At 42.4% G+C, this 22,162-nt stretch overlaps 1 protein-coding gene across 1 annotated transcript; it reads right to left on the minus strand.

Moving 5' to 3' along the window:
• Positions 1-5,206: 5,206 nt before the first annotated feature.
• On the minus strand, positions 5,207-18,672 carry uckl1a (uridine-cytidine kinase 1-like 1a). Its single transcript, XM_063209614.1, has 15 exons — positions 18,569-18,672; positions 17,853-18,037; positions 16,052-16,158; positions 14,197-14,367; positions 13,253-13,324; positions 12,569-12,758; positions 12,355-12,416; positions 12,078-12,094; positions 11,017-11,115; positions 9,741-9,834; positions 9,331-9,393; positions 8,373-8,495; positions 7,871-7,978; positions 6,893-7,049; positions 5,207-5,759 (listed from the first exon to the last, which is right to left on the minus strand). Exons 1-15 carry the CDS (start codon positions 18,670-18,672, stop codon positions 5,683-5,685), a joined length of 1,629 nt encoding a protein of 542 aa, XP_063065684.1. The 3' UTR covers positions 5,207-5,682.
• Between the last annotated feature and the right edge of the window lie 3,490 nt (positions 18,673-22,162).

Genomic DNA, 22,162 nt, shown 5'->3' on the forward strand with positions numbered 1-22,162 from the left:
GTTATCATATATGTTAATGAAATGTTGTATATATGTTATAAAAGAGAAAGAAGAAACTACTATCTTAGGTGTTTTTTGAGAGTATATATTTTTGTTTGTGTTCTATGGAATGACTTCTGGTGACAAAGTTGCAAAAAATTGCTTTCTCTGTGAGTTGTATTCAGTTTATTTTTGTTTTCTTTTTTTCATTTGATCTTCCCTCTATCCATTCCCGCTCTAATGTGTACTTTGAAGGCAAACTGAGTCAAGTGTGGCAGCTAACTGTCGTGTGTTTGCTAATCAAACAGGGTCGTGTGTACTCAAACCGTGTAATTAAGTGCTAAAGTGCAAAGATTGTAATGTTTTTATATCAAAATTACTATTCATAAAAATGTCGGGTCAAGTTTATACTTTTGTAATAAAGTAGCACTCAAAAAGCACTCCATGTACTCACATGCAGGGTTTTTATCATGGGCTTACTCAGTTTTGTTGGTGTCTCCGGAGTTCAAACAGAAGTTCATAGCCATGGGCGAACACTAGAATACTTCTTTCTCCTTTTCATCAGAATACAATTGTTTATCCAGTCTTATTCACAAAATCATAGCTTTTATTTGCCCCAGATAGAATTGAGAAAATCTGTAAAAAAAAAAAAAAAAAAAAAAAGAAAAAAGAAAGAAAGAAAAGAAACATTATTTGATCATTGGCTGAGTTGAGTCATCGGACAGTGGGCTTATGCCCAATATATCTTGATTGTTTTGATGTTTCTACAGGCATTCGCATATTTTTTAAGTGAAGTTATACAGAAGATATACAATACCTCCTCTTATTATTATTTTGTTATGATGGCTATCGTGATCAATTCATTCAACTCCATTTCTTCTTCATCTTCCTAAACAGCGTGGGGTTGTTCAGAGTTAGGAGTGATGTAATGCCTTAATCATTTTCCGCTCTTCTGTCATGCAGTCTGGAGTTTACAAATAATAGAATGGGACAAATGATCAGGTCTTGTCGTGCAATTGATATTTCCAGGGACAGCCCCATATTTTAGTGGACTGTCCGTGGAGAAACATATGGGAAAAAACGTTCTTCTAGCTGCTGTAGCCAAAATGTAATTCTTAATTTCATGATATCATCCATAGATTTGGGGGTTTCACTCAATAACCACAGTGTACTTACCATAGGGTTAGGTTACAGTGTAAGTAGGCTACGTCAGGCCCCTATGACATGTTGATACATCTACAGTAGGTACACAAAAAAGAAATCGTAAAATAAATAAATTTGGGAATGCCCCTATTTTTTTTATGTTTCATTTTTGTTTTATTTTAAAAAGGGAAGTGTCCCTTGTTCTCAAGTCATAGATCTGGTCACCATTTGGTTAGGCTAAGGGTTAGGCTAACGTCTTATTCTGATCAATTGTAGTTTGCATTCATATCCTAAATTCAATGGTACATTAAAAGCTTAGTATTTCTGAAATACATTAGTTCAATAATTGAATTGTGAAGCACTGACAGGGGGCCTATTGTTGATGAAATTCATGTTGCGTTTTTATCGTCTGAATTGTTGCCATGCCAACACTTGAGCATCCATCTAAAGAGTAGACATTCCTCCCATGTAACCAGGAAAACGCTTGCAATATTTTTCGGTAAGAATAGCACAGCCTGTGCATACTATTTTCTCATCCTCTATTATGATGCAATGTGTGTGTGTGTGTGTGTGTGTGTGTGTGTGTGTGTGTGTGTGTGTGTGTGTGTGTGTGTGTGTGTGTGTGTGTGTGTGTGTGTGTGTGTGTGTGTGTGTGTGTGTGTGTGTGTGTGTGTTTGGGGGGTGGGGGTGTTGGTGGGGATGTCTGACTTGGTTAGAGGGAAAAAAATAGGTCATCCTTAAAACAAAATGCGTGCAGTCAACATAGCAACCGTTTGCTGAATTTCTATTGGTGGGCTTGTCTCCATAGTAACGGGTTAACCTTGAGGTTGCAGTCACATGGCCAGCAAGATCCGCTTGCTGTTGAGGAGAATCCAGCATGCATGATAGGTTCAATCACCATGTCAACACGGCATGGACTACTGGAGAGATGCAGGGAAACTAGTGGGGGGATGTGTCCCTAAAACATTTATACTTCAGGCTGAGGGGGGAACCACAGGCGTGTGGTACGTTTGAGGTGTGGCCGTGCGAGGAGCCAGTCATTCAGACAAATACTGCCATACAGACAAAGCAGACTTTTAAGCTGAGGAATCATGTACTTGCCATGTCAGGGGAAATCTGTGTATTATGTGGTCAGTCCGTGGAATTTCTGATGTCCCTCCACCCATACCCTCTTTATTTCGAAATAGTCTACCCAAAACAAAGGCTTTTAAATCATCTTATACACTTTTTATAGCCTACACATACTGTATTGCTGTATTGCCTACACATACTGTATTGAGTGTTCTGTGAAATTCATAACTAGCTAGTGCCATAGCAACAAGCACATCCATTCTTGGTTTTGTTTATCCATGCTGCAGCCTTTATAGACAACACGGGAACGATGTGTGTGTTCGATAATGTCACCATACCAGTCACCAGCACATTGGTATGGTTGGATGCTCACTGCACTGGCAGGTCTTTCTTTGGCCGTTTAAGCTGACCAGCAGTAAGACACACACTTTCAGAATTGGCCATCAAGTGATTTTCATTGGTGTGTGAGAAAGTGGAAAGTAAATATGCGAGAAAAAGAATGACCTACATGAGGAAGGAGTGAGTGTTGTACGGTAAATGCAATGTATCACCAAATTAAACATTTGCAGCAACAGATCAGCTGTGATCAATGTATACATGCAAGTCCGACCTACACTCATAACAGATGAAGGGTGCCTGGAACTTTAACTAGTTTAATATGGACGCTATTGTGATCCAACCGTTTATTACAGTGCAAATGTGTAGCAACCTGGTTTGTATAAGTGGTGTGATCAAGCATGGATTTCTGCACAGGCCTACCGGGCCCCAAGAGTCAAGGGGCGCCTGAAGCCCAAGCCTCAATGAATAATTCCATTCTCATATTGCGTTAAAATCACACAATTCAAATTTTCTTGGGACAAAACCCCAAACCCCCAACTATATAGAGTCTCTAACATCTAGGGCCTATACTACAAAGCTGGTTCAGGAGTAAACCATGTTAAGTTCAGAGGTAAATCATCTAATAGAAGAGCCTGGACTCCTCATATCCTATTAAAGAAAATGAACATTCCAGGCTCTTCTATTAGATGATTTACCTCTTAACTTAACCAAGTTTACTCCTGAAACAGCTTTATAGTATAGGCCCCTGGTCTAAAACCCTATATCTTTTTGTAAACGAGTAACACCCCTGGAGGGGGGCCTTACTTGTTGTCTGGCCCAGAGGCCCTTGGAATCATGATCCGTCCCTTGGTGGGATGCAAGTTTAAATTAATATATCCTTTTGCTTATTATTGTTGAATTGATGATGCAGATTTCTTAGAACTATGTTGACATTTTATATTATGCCGGAGCGGAATTAAGCCACACTTTCCTTGCCTCAGTCAAAGTGCCATATCTCACATTGTTTGTGCGTAGGAAAACCAAAGCTAAAGCAGTATTATAGTTTCATGATGGTCCTTTGTTCTATATTTCAGGTGTTTTCATAGTGGGGCTATATTATCTGCTGCCTCCTCTCTGCAGTTTGGAGCAACCCAGAAAAGGGCTGTCGACGAAAAGTGACAACAGCCCTGCCCCCTGCTGGTCAAGGGTACTAATGCAGGTGAGGTGCAGAATTCGCAGCAGTGAAGCTGGAGTCTCCTCAAATGCTTACTCACTGTGGCTCTAGTCACAACATCAATCACATGGGGGCTATTTTCAGGTCAGCTCCTGGTCTGGAACAGGCTCCTTCGTCAAGTGCATTGCAATGAGCGTCGCACACCTGGTAAATATACAGCTCTGTGTCATTTTTTATTTGCTAGTTTGTATTTTTACAGGAAAGTTCTTCAAAATCTTTGCACCAATGTCTTCCATTCACAGGCATGGCCATTTAACCTTCGTTAAAATATTTTTTAAAAAAATGTTCATGGATTAAACCTTACCCAACCCCATATTGCCAGGATAAGCATAGGGTGCATAATACACATTAATAACTGACCCCCTGCTGCTAAACTAACAAAAATGGTAACATAGGTCAGCCTCTCGCTATTAAACTATGCTGTATCCAAAATGTCCAAAAATCTGTCATTTCTATATTTTACCAACATTTGACTGGCAACGGGCATGAACATTCCTGCTTGATACAGACAGTAAAGTGATTTAAGTCTATGAGTGACAGAGCAGACTGGGGCAGCTCATGGCTCCACTAGACTGAGAGGCTTGGCTCTAGCCTTACCCTTCCATTCCTGCCAGCCGATCGAAAATCAATTGATCTATTCCTGTTGCCTCTTCTAGTGACTCCACAGTGAGAGTGATTACGCAGACCCATTCACCTTGAGTCTCCTCTTCTTTCCCTTCCAAACACTTCTGATAGTATCTACTGAGATTAAATCTATACACACATGCATTTAAAGGAGTACTGTCAAACATCAGTGGGTTGAGGATGTTTTGAGAGCTTTATTTGTCAAATATTTATAAATAGTATATAATATACATTGTATAGAATTTCTCCATAATTATTCATCCATGGTATTATTATTCCGTATACATTTCCGGAGCGTGTGCTTGAGAACTTAATAAGAGTATGGTTCAAATTTAAGCTGTAGTTGTTTTGTGCTTTTATAAACTACAGCTCCCATTAGACCACACACACACACACACACACACACACACACACACACACACACACACACACACACACACACACACACACACACACACACACACACACACACACACACACACACACACACACACACACACACACTAACATACAAAACCCCATCCTGATCATACGCTTGTCTCACAGAGATAAAGACTTCTACAGGACTACCTGTAAGGGACTGTTTGTTATTTACTTTCAGGGTCACCGGAGGAAAATAGGACCGGGTCATGCCATTTTTTCTTTGTTGAGGGGAGGGTCAACCAACATTTTTTGATCTGAAGGGGAAAGTCATTCAAAAATGTTTGGCCAATTTATTTAAAAAAGTCATTCCAATGTACTTTGTACTGTATACATTTCGATGTATAATTCTAAGAAAAACCTCCCCCTTTCGCTAAAATTGATTGTGTCTATTCGTTGTGTCATTTGTCAGTAAATCTACTGATATGTCCACTGCTTTCGGGAAGTATGGTGTTCAAGATCAGAATCCAACATTAATTTAACAGCGTTGGTCAATAAATGTGTGAAAAGATGTCCGCAGAGGAGTGTCATGCATTTTTTTGACAAAGTCGTCGGGAGGGTCGTCAAACTTTTGAAGCTTGCTAGCAGATGGTCATGCAAAACTTGAAAACCCAAGGGTGAACATCTTCTGAAGACCCCGAAAATAAATAACAAACAGTCCCTAAAAATTTTGGAAAATGAGGTAATCAATCACAGATACACATAATTCATTATAAAAACAAATACATATGTGAGGGTGCAGGCTCATGTGCAAGGTGATTTGCAAAACAGTATGTCTTGGTACATAAGTTGTCAGTAGCCTAACCGTCTCTCTTCATGTGACAAAAGATGTCCCAGGTCTGAGGGAAAGAACAGCCTCTTTGTGAGCTCCTCTGTGCATAATAGTTCAGCAGCTAGGTTATCTCTTGGTGTTCATCGTCAGCCCAGTCGGATGAACCATCTGTACCAAAATATCGGTCCCCAAAGTCCCCTTTAAACAAAGAAACAGACAAAAGGTTGTTAGAATATAGTGTATCTCACACATGTGCATATGGATTCATGCACACAATCATTCACAAACAACAATTTCAAGTTAGGGCGCCTGTAGAGCAGATCTGCCATTGGCAGCACTCCAGCATTTATCATGCTATTGTATGTGAGTGTGTGTCACCAAAGCTGTTTTCAATACATATAGGACATCAGTCTATGCACTCACTGTACATGGACATTTGGTGTGAGAGAGGCCTTGTGGTTGTTAAATTCATACCTCTTTATTTGCACATGTACACACGCTGACCACATTATTAGGTACACGTTTCTAGTTGGATCTATTTTGACCCTACTATATGAGTGTTTAGGCAGAATTTGAGACTCTGTAGGCCAGGCAAAATTTTCCAATCTTCTAGTTTCCAGCTTTGGTGAGCCTGTGCGAATTGTAGGCTCAGTTTCCTGTTCTTAGCTGACAGGCGTGGCATCCAGTGTAGTCTTCTGCTGCGGTAACCCAAGGTTTGACGTGCTGTGCATTCAGGGATGTTCTTCTGCATGAGTAGCTCTGTTATAACGAGTGGCTTTTTAGTTATTGTTGCCTTTCTATCAGCTCAAACCAGTCTGGCCACCCTCCTCTTACCTCTGGCATCAACAAGACATTTTCTACCGTAGAACTGCCACTCACAGGATATTTTCTCTATTTCAGACTATTCTCTGTTAACCTCAGAGATGGTTGTGTTCAAATATCCCGATATGTCAACAGTTTCTGAAATAGTCAAACCAGACCGCCTATCATTAATAGCAATGCCATGTCCAAAGTCACTTAAATCCCCTTTTCCCCTCATTCTGATGCACGGTTTGAACGATTGTCTTGATCATGTCTACATGCCCAAATGCATTGAGTTTCCGCCATGTGATTGACAGATTAGACATTTGTGTCAGTAAGCAGTTTGACAGTTGTGCCTAATGAAGGGGCCAGTGATATGAGTCTACATGTCCAAATATTATAAATCTGTAACATCGGTAAGCTTAGAGACAAAGCAGCAATTATCAGACTCGATGCTCTGTGTAGTCATGATAACATTGTTGTTTACAATGTAAACTACTTGGTCCATATATTAAGCTGCTGGTGCTTACCTATTCCTGGGATGACGTGGAGAAGGTCATCTATGCTTTTGTCCACTGCGGTGGTGATGATTTTGACATTGGGAAAGGCGTAGGCCACAGAATGGACTCCTAGCTCCGCCATCAGCAGGGACACCAGAAAAATGTTTTCTTCCTGTACGTCATGGTCCTGGAGAAGCAGAAGAGCCAGTCAGCTCCAGACATAGGGGTAAAAGATTGTATTGACTTTGACTAGCTTAGCGACATATTCCCTCTTTTAACTTTAAGCAAGACAATGCTTAACATGAAAAATAAGACACTTTACCACCTTTATAAACCCTGGCCAACGATTTTAACTGCATGAAGCCCCAAAATAGTGGCATACCCCTTTAAGATTCTGCCTCTTTATTATTACTCCTGCAATGTTTTGATGTTACTGGAGAGAAACAGCTCCAGCGCTACTAAAAGCTAGCTTCTACAGTAACATCTTTTGCCAACAATGTAAGCCCCCAGCCGGTTACTTCCTGGGAATGCAATGTGAATGTGAATTGACTGGAGTTAATTGATCGGAGGTTTTACGGAGGATAAGGCCAGGCTTAGACGATGTCCAATCATTCATGACCCAAGTAACAGAAACCACAGGGTTCATATATTGTCTGTTTTGGTTATGCATTTCTACTGCTCTTATTGTAGATAAAACACAATTCACAACCAAATATGTTTAATAAGAGAGGAAAAATAAAGTGGCATTGAGAATCAAGATAATCATTAGAAGCAAACTAGTTGTTGTCGCAGTTGCTAAATTTAGGGTTAGAATTAATTATGCAATAGAGCAAATACTATATCTGAATGGTTGCCATGGACTACAAAAAAGTCAGATGCTCAGCTAAAGAATAGTGGCAGTCTGTCATTCACATTTTACAGAGACAACCATTGGCCCTGTCAGGTGATGCTCATTACGTGCTCGGATGTATGGAAGGCAGATGGGGAACCAGAGATGATGTGACGCACCAACAAGACCCGCACAGCCATCATGGCAGCTGCTCCGGTGGAGACTGTGCTATCCATCAGAATCACATGGTCCTCACTGATGTCTTTGGGCAGGCGCAGGTAGTGAAGCTAGAGAGAGAGAGGGAGAGAGGGAGAGAGAGGGTGGTGAAGAGACAGTTTCCATGGAGACTGGAGAGGAAGAGGAAACCCTGGTCAGCACAGAGATCTTGTGAGCGCTTGGAAGTTCTAGTTACCATGGTGACCAAGTTGAAGGGCCAACAGGGAGGCATGCGAAGAAAGGAATTAGGGAGGAAGTTATATGTGTATGTTGTTTGGTAGTCTATAAACTTGGGAGATGTACAGTAGGTCATTTTCATCTAGCATACAAAATGCATGGATATTCAAAAGATAATTTGAGATCATGTGCAATTTTGGGTTTATTCGGCACCGTAATAGAGCAAGTGTTTGGTAAACCCTATCTGTTGACTCATATTACTAATGACCCGGAGTGTCCACTGGTTACCTCTGGCTCTCCTGAGTCCAGGTTGGTCTGGATGAGGATCTTCCCGATACGGACGTCCTTACACACAGCTGTCAAAGCTGGCTCCATGGTTTCCCCGGCTCGCAAGATAGACACACCTGTGATCTGAGGAGCAAATAAGAACAATTGATGTATGCAGTCCATGACAGTCAATTAATGACAGTCTAAACCAGAGCCGTACATAGATAACAACCCCACTTAGAGGCACCTTGCCTGGGCTTGTCTGCCACCAAGCCTCGGTGAAAAGGGCATAACCTCCAGCTCTGCAGACCTCCAGAGTGAGGACCAGTCCTCCGCGGACATAAGGCCGAAAATGAGTGACTTAGATCGGACACGCTCTGCGTTAGACTCGGGGAGACGGAGACCTCTGTGAAGTGAGATTTTTTCTCTATGTACGGCTCTGGTCTAAACCCCAACATACCAACATATGACCACAAAGGTGTATTTATTACCAGACCTCAATATACTATGCCAACATTTCCTTTTGTGTGTCACATCATGACACATAAGCCCAAGTTGAAAAGACCTAAAACTAAGTAATTACTTACCTAAACTAACCTAAAAGTAGGCCATTCCCTAAAACTAAACGTCACTAAAATAAGCTTGTCACAGTGGTGGCCTTTTGCATCACCATGTGATGCAGAGGAGGTGTACCTTTGCCTTTAGTGTTACTATGCAACGAAAAGTTGGACACTTTGGCGTAATGTATTGAGGACCGGTCAAAGTGTCATACCTGTGTGTGTGAGACTGTGTATCTTAATGACAGTCTCACATTCAGAAATACATGGCATATTTAGATTCAGATATATCATCAGCATTTATAAATGACTGCACCTGAAGACTGCTACTCATCAACTCCTGTCTCTCCAACATAGAAAAACTCGGGTAGGCCTATAAGCAGAGTCAGAACAGCAAAGAGACAGAAAATATTCATCCTCACCCCTTTGCCATGGAATCGCCTTCCTTCATAGGCCCGACCCTGTGGCGTCTGCACTGTGCAGTCCTGCAGGAGAGAGAGAAAACATCACACTCAAATCTCCTCACAATCTCATTCTCATCAGACAACACACAAAGTAACAATAACCAGAAAACATGGACATACAAACAAATTACATGACATTGTAGTTCATCTGGCTTATTAATAAGCAAACAGACATAACAGATGACACAGAAAAATGAAAGCAAGAGCCATCAGTTCTGAGGTTGTAATTAGAATTGCGTGTGGAGAACCACACACACACAATGTAACACATTGCACTGAACTACAGTATACAAAACACACACGCACTGTGGCATAGTATACATGTACACACATTGAGACACATACACAAACAATAATGTAATACTCACTTTAGATGGCAGGAAGGTCAAGGCATGCTCTATCAGAAGGCGCATCAGTCTCTTTGAGTAGAATATAAACTCATCTCGACTTGTCTCCTTATTCCTGTGAAAGATCCATAGATAGTAGGTTAAATAGATGCATTTTCACACACAAAAGAACATTGATCCTCACTAGACACAAAGCTGTTTTTATTTTTATTTTATTTTATCACATGCAGAACATAGGAATACAGTTGAGTTTGAGTAGCCTGGCTATTGCGACTTCAAAGCTCTTTGAGCATTTGGTCTGGCCTACTCGAGTTGTCAACCGAAAGAGTATATATGATATAAGTATATATCATGAATTGCCACCATGTACTTCTGGTTGAATCTACAAACGATTAGACTTCCCATTTCCTTCACTCACCTGCTAAATGAACTGGTGTGTCACTGACATAAATACACCCCATCAGGCCATGGGAAATGCTCCAAATGTATTGGCTCTGTGTCTCAATGGAGTTTGAAATGTTGTAGATAGTGGGCCTGGCCAGGCTATTCACATGAATTCACATGAAAAGTGACTACATTTCTTAACCATACAAGTACATACTGCTATAACCAATTTATGGCATGGTTTATATCATTTCGAAGCATATATACGGTTTTATGCGAACAACACTCCCTATATAGGACCTTCCACGACCAACCCACAGTTTGGGAAGCGCTGCAAGGGTGACAAGTGCAAATATCAACAGAAGCGAACACACAATCTTTTTTAAGAAGATATTTTTCATGGAATTGTAATCACAGATAGAGACAGTGAGGAGAGACGGGAAGTAAGTGAGAGAGAGAGATGGGGTGGACTGAGAAAAGACCCTAGCCACATTTGAACATGAGTCCCCATGGGCAAGTTACCTAGCACAGAGTTTCCCAAACTGGGGTGCGTGCACCCCTGGGGGTGAGTGGCCTGCTACAAGGGGGTGCGCAAGCTGAATTGGGCAATGGCATTGTCCAATTGAAGCAGTTTTTAATTTTATGGTGAATTGTATGCTTGAAGACACATCAGTTCTATTGGAAATGAGGATTCCGCAAATGACTTTGCATAATTTGTGAGGATTTGTGCAGTGAAACCTTACAGTAAGTGGCCATCACCACACCAACTCATTCGCTTAGGGGGTGCGCGAACCACATTGACATGAACAAGGGGGGTGCGCAAGGAAAAAAGTTTGGGAACCACTGACCTAGCCTATTTATGTTATGATGCCTTTGCGCAATGTGTCCCAATGCATACATCTAAAAGGCTCACCTTATGATGGTGTGCAAGCCTCGCACCTGTGGACTGCTCTCCAGCACACTGAGGGTCTGGGGGAGAGGCTGGCTCTGCTGGGCTGAGGCGAGGACAGCTCTGTTTGGAGAGGGTTTGTGTATGTGAGCGCATGGTATGTGCATAAGTGAGTGAGTGAAGGTAAAAACTAAACATTAAAATCAAAATTTGAGTTGTGACTACACAGTCTGCAGTGTTGCCCCACATAATACGTAATATGTAATGTAATATATATCAAATATGTAATATTATGTAATTTCCAAAAAAGGCAGCTGCCAGTTCATGAAATTGATCTTTCCATGAATATGTACCAAACTAATATTTACTTGTTAGTAAAGAAAAAGTAGAGTACGTTTTGCGACAGGATGTTTATGGCTACCCATTCAAAATGGCAGACATGGAGAAGATCCACCTTTTCATGTATGACAAGACTACATTCCAAGTCATAATGAATACTTGATATGCAGAAATTGATGGTGGTGGTAAATACCGGTACTAATTACCAAGACGACATTTGTGACTTGTGCAACATAAAGTCTACCATCCATAGAGAGACCATGCCATTGTTTTTGCAGTTTATTTCTCAAATTCATTCTGCCTTTAATGCATCGGTTATGGGCTCCAAATATTTCAACATGGCATCTTCACAACAACAAGCCAGTCAGACGGTCAGGTTGTTACTGCCTGGACTTGTTTTCGTGGAAACGGCACGTTCTCTCTATGACTAGAAGACTTTCGAGGGGACTCTTACATTTCTCTGTTTGCAAAAGCCAATCACACACAGCTCTGGCAGATGGTATGAGTGAGGGCATTTGTCCTATTTACACAACATTCTCTACTAGAGGCTGTTGCAGAAGACACAATTGTGTGACCACAGCAGTGCTAGTGTATAAGGACCACAGGAAATCATAAAGATACAGTATATCTGTATAACTCTATATCTGTATAGCTCTACTGTATCTGGAGGTTTAAGGGGGAAGATAATTAAATTAAAGAATTAAAGGATGGGATCAATAAATGGAAGAAGGCAAGGTCTACCCTACCTGACACTGAGTTCACGCTGCAATGAGAGCAAAAGAGACAACAAAAGGAGTGGAAAAGAGAGAAAGAGAGAAAAGAGAGATTGAAGGGAGAGCGAAGAAATGAGACAGAGAGACGGAGACAGAATGAGTGACAAATAAAGACAAAGTAGTGAAATAGTTTGTAGAAAGCAAAAGGTGAAACTCATTGACTGCTAGTTAGGGTGTAGTAGTTAGGATGATGTAGAAATTAATCTATTGTGTCCAGTTTTGATTTGTATCCAAAGTGGTTCTTACTCACCTCCTCCAGTTGGCTGTGAACATGCTGCACAATTAGGTCTATGGCCACCATGTTTCCCCCACCTTGATGACACAGACAGCAAAAACGAAGTTATGCAGGGACAAGAAGAAGGCATAGGTCAAGAGAAGAGAGTCAAGTTCAGAGAACTGGGTATAAAATGAATGATGACAGACATCCACATGATACTGCAGAGGTAAAAAAAGAATAGGCCTACCACGAGGGACAACGATGTCAGCCAGTCTCATGGTGGGCTCGATGTACTGATCAAAAGCCGGCTTGACAAACTTGTTGTACTGCTTGATGACCCCCTCGATGTCCCGGCCCCGCTCCGTAATGTCTCTCCTCAGTCTCCGCACCAGACGGATGTCCGAGTCAGTATCGACGAATATCTTCATATCCAGGAGCTACAAACAACATGGGACAGACACATACGTACTGTGCTTGAAGGGAAAACAATTCAGCTATTCAGACTATTGTGCCTGGGGAATGTCTTGGTTCATTTATTACATAGAAAAAAGTGTAATCTTCCATATTATTTCATTATAAAGCCAACAACTATTTTGCTTATGGTTTTTTGCTGGTGCTTCTAACTCCTTTTCTTTAGATGGATATTTAAATGCAGCCATTAAATAAGAGGTTTTACACCTGTGGTTGGCAATGCAGCACCTAGCCGTAATTCCACAGAAGAGCACACATAGAGCAATCCTCCTCCTTTGCGGAGTCCTATAGTGTCATTTTCTTCCTCACTTCATATGCCTACTGTGTCTAGCTCTTATCGGCCTCCCTATCCCAATATAATTTCTGAAGCAGAAAACCTTCCCCAGGCGGCTATCTCAATAGCACCAGGCATAGTGCAGAAGAAAGACTTAAATCAAATTATTTTGAAAAGGTCTCTCACCTGCAAAAGTTCCTTATCGGCAAAGGACATGATTCCCTCAAAGATGATGACACTGGCTCCATAGAGGTTTTTCTGAAAGGCCAAATGGTGTGAGAATAATCCAGAGTATTCGAATCAAAATGTCAAGTATAATCTTTTGAGAAACAGGGAGAATGGAATATACAGGGATATCTGGGTGTGAGGTAATTTTCATGTATGTATATTAATTAAGATAGAGAAATCTCTGGCCTGACTGGTAGAATAACAAACAATTGTGAGAAAATATTGGACATATTTCTGTAGTTATATTACCAATAGATATGAATGACCGACAGTGACTAAAACCTATGAACTGCACATACTGCAGTAAGGTAGCCAAGTAAACTAGACAAACCCACCTAGAGGCAGTACATACCTTTGTCTGGTGGGTTGGAGATCAGACACAAAAAGACAACAAACCCATCCCCCAATCACAGCTCAAGATTGTTTCTCCTCTATTTGAATCATTGGGGCAGGTCATACCATTGGCAAAGCCAGTTTGAGCAGCACTGGGGTTCCACCAACAGCCCTCAGCCTCTTCAACCATGTGGTGCTTGACTAAACTTTTCTTTCTTTAAAAAAAAAAAAAAAATGTTTTGGGGGGCTTTTCAGCCTTTATTGGTTTTTGTGTGACAGTATAGTGGAGGAGAGACAGAAAGTGAGCTGGGAGAGAGAGATGGGGAAGGACCGGCAAAGGACCCGGACCGGGAATTGAACCCGGGTCGTCCGAGTGGTAAACATGTGCCCTACCATATCAGCCACTGTAGGGCCGACTAAACTTTTCATGTTACAGTCTACGTTACCGGACTAGCACACAGTGAAAAAAAATGTAAAGGGTACTCTGAGACCAAATGCATTCTAAATGCTCAATCGACTCTCTAAGTGTTGCGTTAACACTGCATTTTGCTGCACAGTGAGGTACTAACCCAGTCCTTCTGCCGGCTGTGCGTGGTGAAGTCGTACACGGGGATCTTGACGCTCTTGCCCTGCTTCAGCTTCCTGAGCGTGGCCACTAGTAGCTGGAAGTCGAAGGCCCCGGGGTGGTCAAAGTTGTAGTCGTTACTGCTCGCCAGGACCTGCTCCTCTGGGGACAACACCTGCAGACGGATCAGAAGCTCAATCAGATTCATATTTATTGGACAGCTGTCACTGCAGGGGGCACCAGCCATTTTTGACTAGTGAGGGGCCACCAAACGAAAACAAGCTTTACAAATTGTGTTCATAAAAGGGGCACCTGTGAGGTATAGTGCACAGAGGGACCACCACACTGATTTAATACGGTCCTGCACATCATGCTGTAGTGTGCTGTGTCCGTGTTCTACATGAACTGTCTTGGTATGACTTTTGCCGCTATGCAAGTCCGTCTTTGGCACTGTCTACTCTAATAGATTGGATTCACATGTAAAGGTGTACCGAGGACTCTGGTATATGTGACACGCACAGCAACTGTCAAGCCAATTCACAGCAAGACATTGGGGGAGGTTCACCCTCTCCAGAGATTAGTAACTGATGACTCCCACATCAGAATTCAAACTAAACAGGAAGTGGGAAGAGGCGAAATGTCTTCAAGCTCCAAAAAGAAGCCCAGTAGGAACCGGGTCGGGTCATGTGAAATGTGTTTTTGTTCGTGTAACATTCACTTTGCCTCTCTTTTGCCCAACCCTGGCAGAGGGAGGTATGAGATTTGGAGAGAGAGAGAGTGCGTATGTGCCTGTGTGTGGCTTTTGGCTGTGCTAGAACGGGACGGGAAGAGAGACAGGAGATTATCTGGACCTATTCAGAGTACACTGACCCACATGACCAGGGAGAGGACTGCAGGATGCAGCTATTCACACAGCAGTGCCCATTCACTTACATAAACACGCACGCACACACACACACACACACACACACACACACACACACACACACACACACACACACACACACACACACACACACACACACACACACACACACACACAGATTGATTAGTTTATTTGGGAAGACCAATAACACACACACACACACGCACATACACACAAAGGTGAACACAGGCATCAGAGACATCACTGTGATTGATGGGGGAGGGGAGTGGGTTGTAGTTGACCTGCATTACTTAATTGTAGTGATTTCGATACAGTGTCCTGTGTGCAGCTTGATATTACATTACATTACATTGCACTTAGCTGACGCTTTCATTCATTCAAAGCGACTTACAACTATTATTTTTCAGGGTATTGGTTACAGTCCCTGGAGCAATGTGGGGTTACGTGCCTTGCTCAAGGGCACTTTAGCCATGGATGGAGATGTAGGGAGAGGTCAGGGGGGAACCCCTAGATTGAAAGACCAACTCTCTAACCACTAGACTAGGGGCAGTCATGGGTGAGCAGTTAGGGCGTCAGACTTGCATCCCAGAGGTTGCCGGTTCGACTCCCGACCCGCCAGGTTGGTGGGGGGAGTAATCAACCAGTGCTCTCCCCCATCCTCCTCCATGACTGAGGTACCCTGAGCATGGTACCGTCCCACCGCACTGCTCCCCATGGGGTGCCACTGAGGGCTGCCCCTTTGCACGGGTGAGGCATAAATGCAATTTCATTGTGTGCAGTGTGCAGTATTCACTTGTGTGCTGTGAAGTGCTGTGTCACAATGACAAATGGGAGTTGGAGTTTCCCAATGGGCTTTCACTTTCTTTTTCACTAGGCCACGGCTGCCTATCTTCCTCATTTTCTCACACAACTGGTTTGGAATTCTGAATCAGGCAGGAGTGCGTTGTGCGCACTCAGAGACACATGTGCATACCTTGTAAAAAGAGTCCATGGACAGCAGGACAACCCAGGGCACATCTAGAGCCTCGATGATCTTGTTGGCCACTGTGGTCTTCCCTGAAGCACTTCCCCCACAAAGCCCTGCAAACACAACAGCAACTCACTCAGGCCACTTCCGGATACTGAAGAGTTTTGTTGCAAAATACAGCATTTTTTGACATTTGCATTTTATTATTGGAAATTACTCTTCAGATGTCCTTCAATCGGAGTGAATTCTTGCCATTCAAACATTTTGAGAACATACTTTTTAAACCTACATGAGATGCATTATGCAATGCAATGCAGTGGAATGCCCTATACAAAAATCATTGAAGAGTTTCATTTTCCAATAAAACTCTTCAATTATTATGGGGGACCTGGATAGGGGGATCTATCTATACCACTCACTCTGGATTAGGAATCTGTCTATGCAAGTAATATTACTTATTCATTTCACACCATCAGACTCAACTTGGTAAGTACGCTCAAATTGCAAAATTACACTATATTGTAGACATTTTAACATGAACTGTAACTGCTAATGGATACGTATTGCGTATTCCAAGTCAAGACAAACAGAAAACATTCCTGCTATTCAGAACGTTCACAGTCCAACGATGTCACTTTCGCAATCATTATTATGACGTTTTATAACTACGGATACCTGACTCTTATCAATTATCAATATGTGCAGTTATAGATTGTCATTCCATATGCACAGTTCCAACATTCTGTTCAAGATATCTTTCATTGACCTAAAATTCAATACGCATATGTCAGTGTTCTTTTTGGTACACATACTGTTTGTTGTTTGAATTTTGGATATTTGTAATGAAATTGTAACAAAATCAAGTGGTTTGATATCTAAAGTTTGAACATATCTCTTTTGTTTCAATTCATTCTGCCTGCTAAAACGTATCTGTGAGAAAAACCCAATGAAACCCAAAACAATTAACCTGATGATGGTGCTTTTCACCCACAGTGTAATTATTGTTATGTCTATATCTTGGATCCGGTGCATCTCTGACAGTAATTTCCGGATCTGGCAGGATAATAGGGTTTTTCACAGGATGCGGGTCCGGCAGGATTTTAACTAGGGGATCTGGTATCCTGCAGTTACCTAAAAATCAGGATCTGGTGCATCTCTAGTTTTTACGTAGCCCAGGCTTTTCAGTCAGTCTTTCACAACCCCAATCCCTGCATGGAGTGAAAGCCCTTTGGAAGCGACCGTTGTAGGCAGTGTGGCAGTAAGCCAATGAGTCTAAAAAATAGTTTGAGCCAACGTAATAAAAAGGGCCCACGTGTGCGAGTAGGCTATGTGTTTCAACCCTTTCGTAGGATCCGGTATCCGGTATCCGGTTCCGGATCCGCCAGGATCTTAAGCAGTGGATCCGGTATCCGGCAGGATCCTAAAAATCAGGATCCGGTGCATCTCTAGTCTATAATGAGCTCATGGGGTGTACCGTACACGTGCTGCACACTGGTGACCTCAACTGTTACATCATATCAAGTCAATTTCAATTCTACATCACATTTAACACAACGGTAGCAGAGAGAGTAGAGGTTCCATTGGCCCATTGTTTCCGGGTTCTATTATTGCAAGGGGGAGGGGGGGGGGCCTTTAGGCAGACCTAGGCAGACCTAAGGACTGTTCTATTCAATGCTAGGAGCATTATGACACGCCCCTTTAGGCAGACCGGAACCTGGTCATGTTAGGTGCCCATAGCAACCTATTACATTGGCATATCTCTATACTTAAAGAATCTCAGACGGTAGCTGCCCCTAAAGTACGTTACCTATGACGAAGGCCTCCTTTGACAGGGCTCCATGCTCGTTGTACCAGGGTGGGCGGCCGGCGGTGTAGATGGTCCGGTTGCCTGTGCGCAGGAGAGGAGGCTCTGATTTGACCATGGTGGAGCTCTTCCTGCGTGGCACGGTCACAGGTGGCAGAAGGCGGTCCAGAGAGTCCTCGCCACTGCTACTGTCACATCACAGACAACATAGAAAGGGGAAAAAAACACAATCCAGCCAAATTGAATAAATATCACGTATATAATAACATAGCATAAGAATTTGCTATATCATACACCTGGGAGCTTTTCCAGACTAAAGTCTGAAGGCATCGAGGTAATTTTAGCATTTAGGTAATTCGCTGACACAGTATCTGTCTAGAAAAACATTGCATGTTTTGCCCAGACACACCACCTTGTCACTTAGTGTCACCCTCAGCAGCCCTTCTCTAAGAGGTAAACAAGCTCTGTTGAAGACCAGGATGCTCACAAACAGCTGAGGTATTGCCATTGTTGTTTATGTCTCTTACATATTTTCAAACAGCATAGTATTTAGAGCATGGAGCACACGAGTAATTTTAAAACCAAACCTTAATGTTGTTTTAAATGTCCTTTGCCACCATTGTTTGGGAGCCCCCCCCTCCCCCTATAGACTGTGGAAGCTGCATACCCCAATCAATTATGAATAGGTTTTTATTGTTGCTCAATGATCTTCTACATACCCTCCATTAGAATGCAGAGACCAGCAGCCTGATATCCGGGCCCCCGTGTAGCCCGGCAACGTGGTCATGTCCGCCCCCAAATATGGCTGCCTCGCCCCCTCCATCTCCACCACTACGCCACACAATACCGACAAGAAAAGGGTATTCTTAAAGGCACTTAGTTGGTCTTGCACTGCATATATACAATAGAAATCCCAAAACTAATACGCCCTGGGTCCTAAAGTGGTCAGGCACACATCATGACCGGTTCAACCGATGATTAAAGCAGCAAGGAGCCATCAGAGGATGTACAGTAAAAGGTCCACTTCTTTAGGCAATACCCCCAAAATCTGTCTGACTGTCCAACCTTAGTCAAAATAACTTTTGTCAGTCTCTTTCGTCTGTGAGTCTGTTTCTCTGTATTCCTCCCAATCTATTGAGCTCTCTGAGATTGTTTTCTCCTCTAACTCCTCACCTGTGTGAGCAGCTTATGGGAGGGAGACGAGCTTTAAAGGGATCTCTAGCCACTGATAGGTATAAATAGGCCGGTATAAATAACAACTCGAATGCCTGTCAGGTATCAGTCAGTGAACATCTCCTGATCCGTTGCATGTGACCTGTGATGCAGTGAGAGTGAGAGTGAGAGAGAGAGAGAGAGAGAGAGAGAGAGAGAGAGAGAGAGAGAGAGAGAGAGAGAGAGAGAGAGAGAGAGAGAGGGAGAGAGAGGAGAGAGAGAAACCCTTACCTACAGTACATTATGTAGTGGCCATCTTTGAAAGTTAGGTGCAGCAAGATGAAGTAAGTGTAAAAAAAAACCAAAACGCACAGGGGTGCTGTGGCACAGTGCGCTGAGACCCTCTGTTATGGGCTTGCTTTACAAAACATGTCATGTTTCATGCGTAACAGCATAACATAAAATTCTATCAAGGCCGCATAAGATGGCCTCAAGGGCAGTAAACGGCCCGCAAACGGTGGGTTCCCCACCCACACTTTAAAGATTGTGGTGATGCAGCAGTTTTGTATTATGCTTGGGGCAGAATATCAAATGTAACGCATTGCTTAAAAATACATGGAAGTCCCATAAATTGCCATCCTCAGATATTTTAAATCAATGATAATCAAATATAAATGAGAGTGTTAACTTCCCTCCATTCATTACTATGTTACTATGAAATATGAAGATATATTTTGACCATAGTTAGGGTCATGTCAGCCAGCCAGAAGACACCCACAACCCTAATGATCTGTCACAACATCAAAGAAACATTTTCCACTGAGTTAAGAATCTATTGAATAGTTTATTCACAAAATTAAATCATATTGATTTTGCTATCCTGTTACTTCAACATTAATGGACTTTTTAATGCTGTGAAGTGAAAGCCCAACTGGGAAACTCCAAAATCCCATTGTCATTGTCACACAGCACACAAGTGTACACTGCACACAACAAAATTGCATTAATGCATCACCTATGCAAGGGGGAAGCCCCCAAAGGTTAGGGTTAGGGTACCTCAGTCATGGAGGAGGATGATGAGGGAGAACACTGGTTAATTATCCCCCCACCAATAATAATCCCCCACCAATCTAGCGGTTTGGGAGTCGAACCAGAAACCTTTGGTCTACAAGTCTGACGTCCTAAGCTTAACACCTTACCCATGAATGCCGACACACCATTCAGTTTTCGTAACTCTTAGTCTGCAAGCCTACTTCCAACATGTTAAAAAAAACTGGGTGCAAGCTGATGTTAGTCATCCCAAAGGCAAAAGTAGGCCTAACCCAATGTCCAACAACAATGATCAATATCATGTGGTCAAATGTCGCTCTCTGGTGGACAAAATGTAGCCTACCGTAGCCCGACGGCTGATTTGGAATCAGGTATTTAGGTTAGGTAGCTGCGGGATAAAAACAGAAACTGTCAGAACCACCACTGTCTCCAGATCAGCATTATTTCTACGCAAGCCCATCGTACACGAAACAAGAGGTCATATTCAGTAGGATGTAGCATATAGATCTATTGAAAATGAATATCTACTATAGCCAGACAAGCCATTCAACATTAGCGCAGCACAGGCGCCCTCGTCAACCGCATCTTATCTGGAAAGCGCAAGCCCCTTGCATTAATCCTATAATAGGGTGGTTGGTTAAGACAAATGCCATTCATTGTCAATGGGCATCTTTATGCAACACATCGAACATATTAAGTAAAGTTAAATTCCAATTCACTCCAAGAGCAGTTCCATGATGTCAGACCACTGTCCCAACTTCTGCAATGAGGCTCAGGATGACACTACGCTCTACTGACACTGACACTCATGCGCATTCACGGGGTCAGCCTATATTACCAAACTAACTAGGCTACAGTAAAAAAAAAATTGACCTCTTCAGAGGTCCTCCTGTACTTTTTCAAAGTGAAAATCGGGTTTTTGGTTTGCTGACAAACACAACTGATGGCACTCAAGTCAAGTAAGCGCGCCTATTTTGTCAATAGAGTTCTATAGTATAGTAGGTTAGTAGCCTATATTGTAAGGAAATATAACGCGATGCACATCTATGTTAGGGACTCCATCGAGACATTAGGTCACCGTGTCCACACACTACGGCTTGTTTAATAACGGTAAATGCTCGAATAACCGTTTTTCAATACCTGTCTGAGAGAGAAGAGACGTTCTTCCCACACTCCATCGGCGGGATGTAACATTCCCTGTAAATTCCCGAGACCGCCATCAATGCGCGCTCGCAGCCCACCACTACAGTATCAATCAGCGGCTCGAGCTACTCCAAATGATTTCTGGGAGATGTAGGCAGAGAGCCATCGTCGGCGTTTTACATCACTGAGATATTTCACAACTGCTCAGTATCCAATTGCTTCTCTGCCTAGACTACTAGAGTCTCTTGTTCGCCATGCATTAAGCTCGCTTTCTTCTAAATTGAATCTCCATGTCGACTCGAATTGTGGGGAAAGGGTTTGGTTGATATAGTCTGGCCTGTGCAGTATCTTCAATAACCACAGTGGGGCAGCACCTCCATTTGTCTACGCAGTGAGACGTAGGCTACAGAGACCAGGCTTGAATTAAGACTTTATTTTCTGCTCGCTGCATTTATTATTATTATAGAAAATCTCAATACCAACATTACATAAAATAACAAACACTGAACACAATGAACATAAAATAAGTAAATTGTGAAAAAAAGAGAAAAGTAAATATATAAACTGTGTAATAAACAATCCAGAGTAGTCCTTGTAATTGAAGCAATACAGACTACACCCTATTATAATGGTGATACTGTAACCATCAACATTGATGACGATGAAGGGAGCAGGAATAAATCCATTAGACATGACTACATTACATTAGCCTACTTTGGGAGATGAAGTAGCCCCGTTATCATCACTCCGGCTCTTTGACTTATAATGTCAACACTGCTTTATGCAAAACACCACCTTGCAAAAAGACATTACTCGTCCATATACCCCCATATACCACTGCTCAAACAGCTGGTACCAATTGTGCCTCAATTAATCCAGCCTATAGGAAAATGACACAATCCGGTTTAGCATAACAGTCAATGCCCAGCCTAGTTCATAGTTTTAGTCATAGTAGTGTTAACATGGGA

Source organism: Engraulis encrasicolus, chromosome 10 (genome assembly GCF_034702125.1).
Source record: "Engraulis encrasicolus isolate BLACKSEA-1 chromosome 10, IST_EnEncr_1.0, whole genome shotgun sequence".
Taxonomy (NCBI): domain Eukaryota; kingdom Metazoa; phylum Chordata; class Actinopteri; order Clupeiformes; family Engraulidae; genus Engraulis; species Engraulis encrasicolus.

What these genes read in the sequence shown, in the direction of transcription:
- uckl1a (XM_063209614.1), bottom strand. Translation starts at nt 18,672, where the DNA reads ATGGAGGGGGCGAGGCAGCCATATTTGGGGGCGGACATGACCACGTTG. An exon ending in TCTCTGCATTCTAATGGAGG is followed by an intron (nt 18,038 to 18,568) that starts GTATGTAGAAGA and finishes GTGATGTGACAG; the next exon opens with TAGCAGTGGCGAGGACTCTC. An exon ending in TGGCTGTGCGGGTCTTGTTG is followed by an intron (nt 7,050 to 7,870) that starts GTGCGTCACATC and finishes CTGCTTCTCCAG; the next exon opens with GACCATGACGTACAGGAAGA.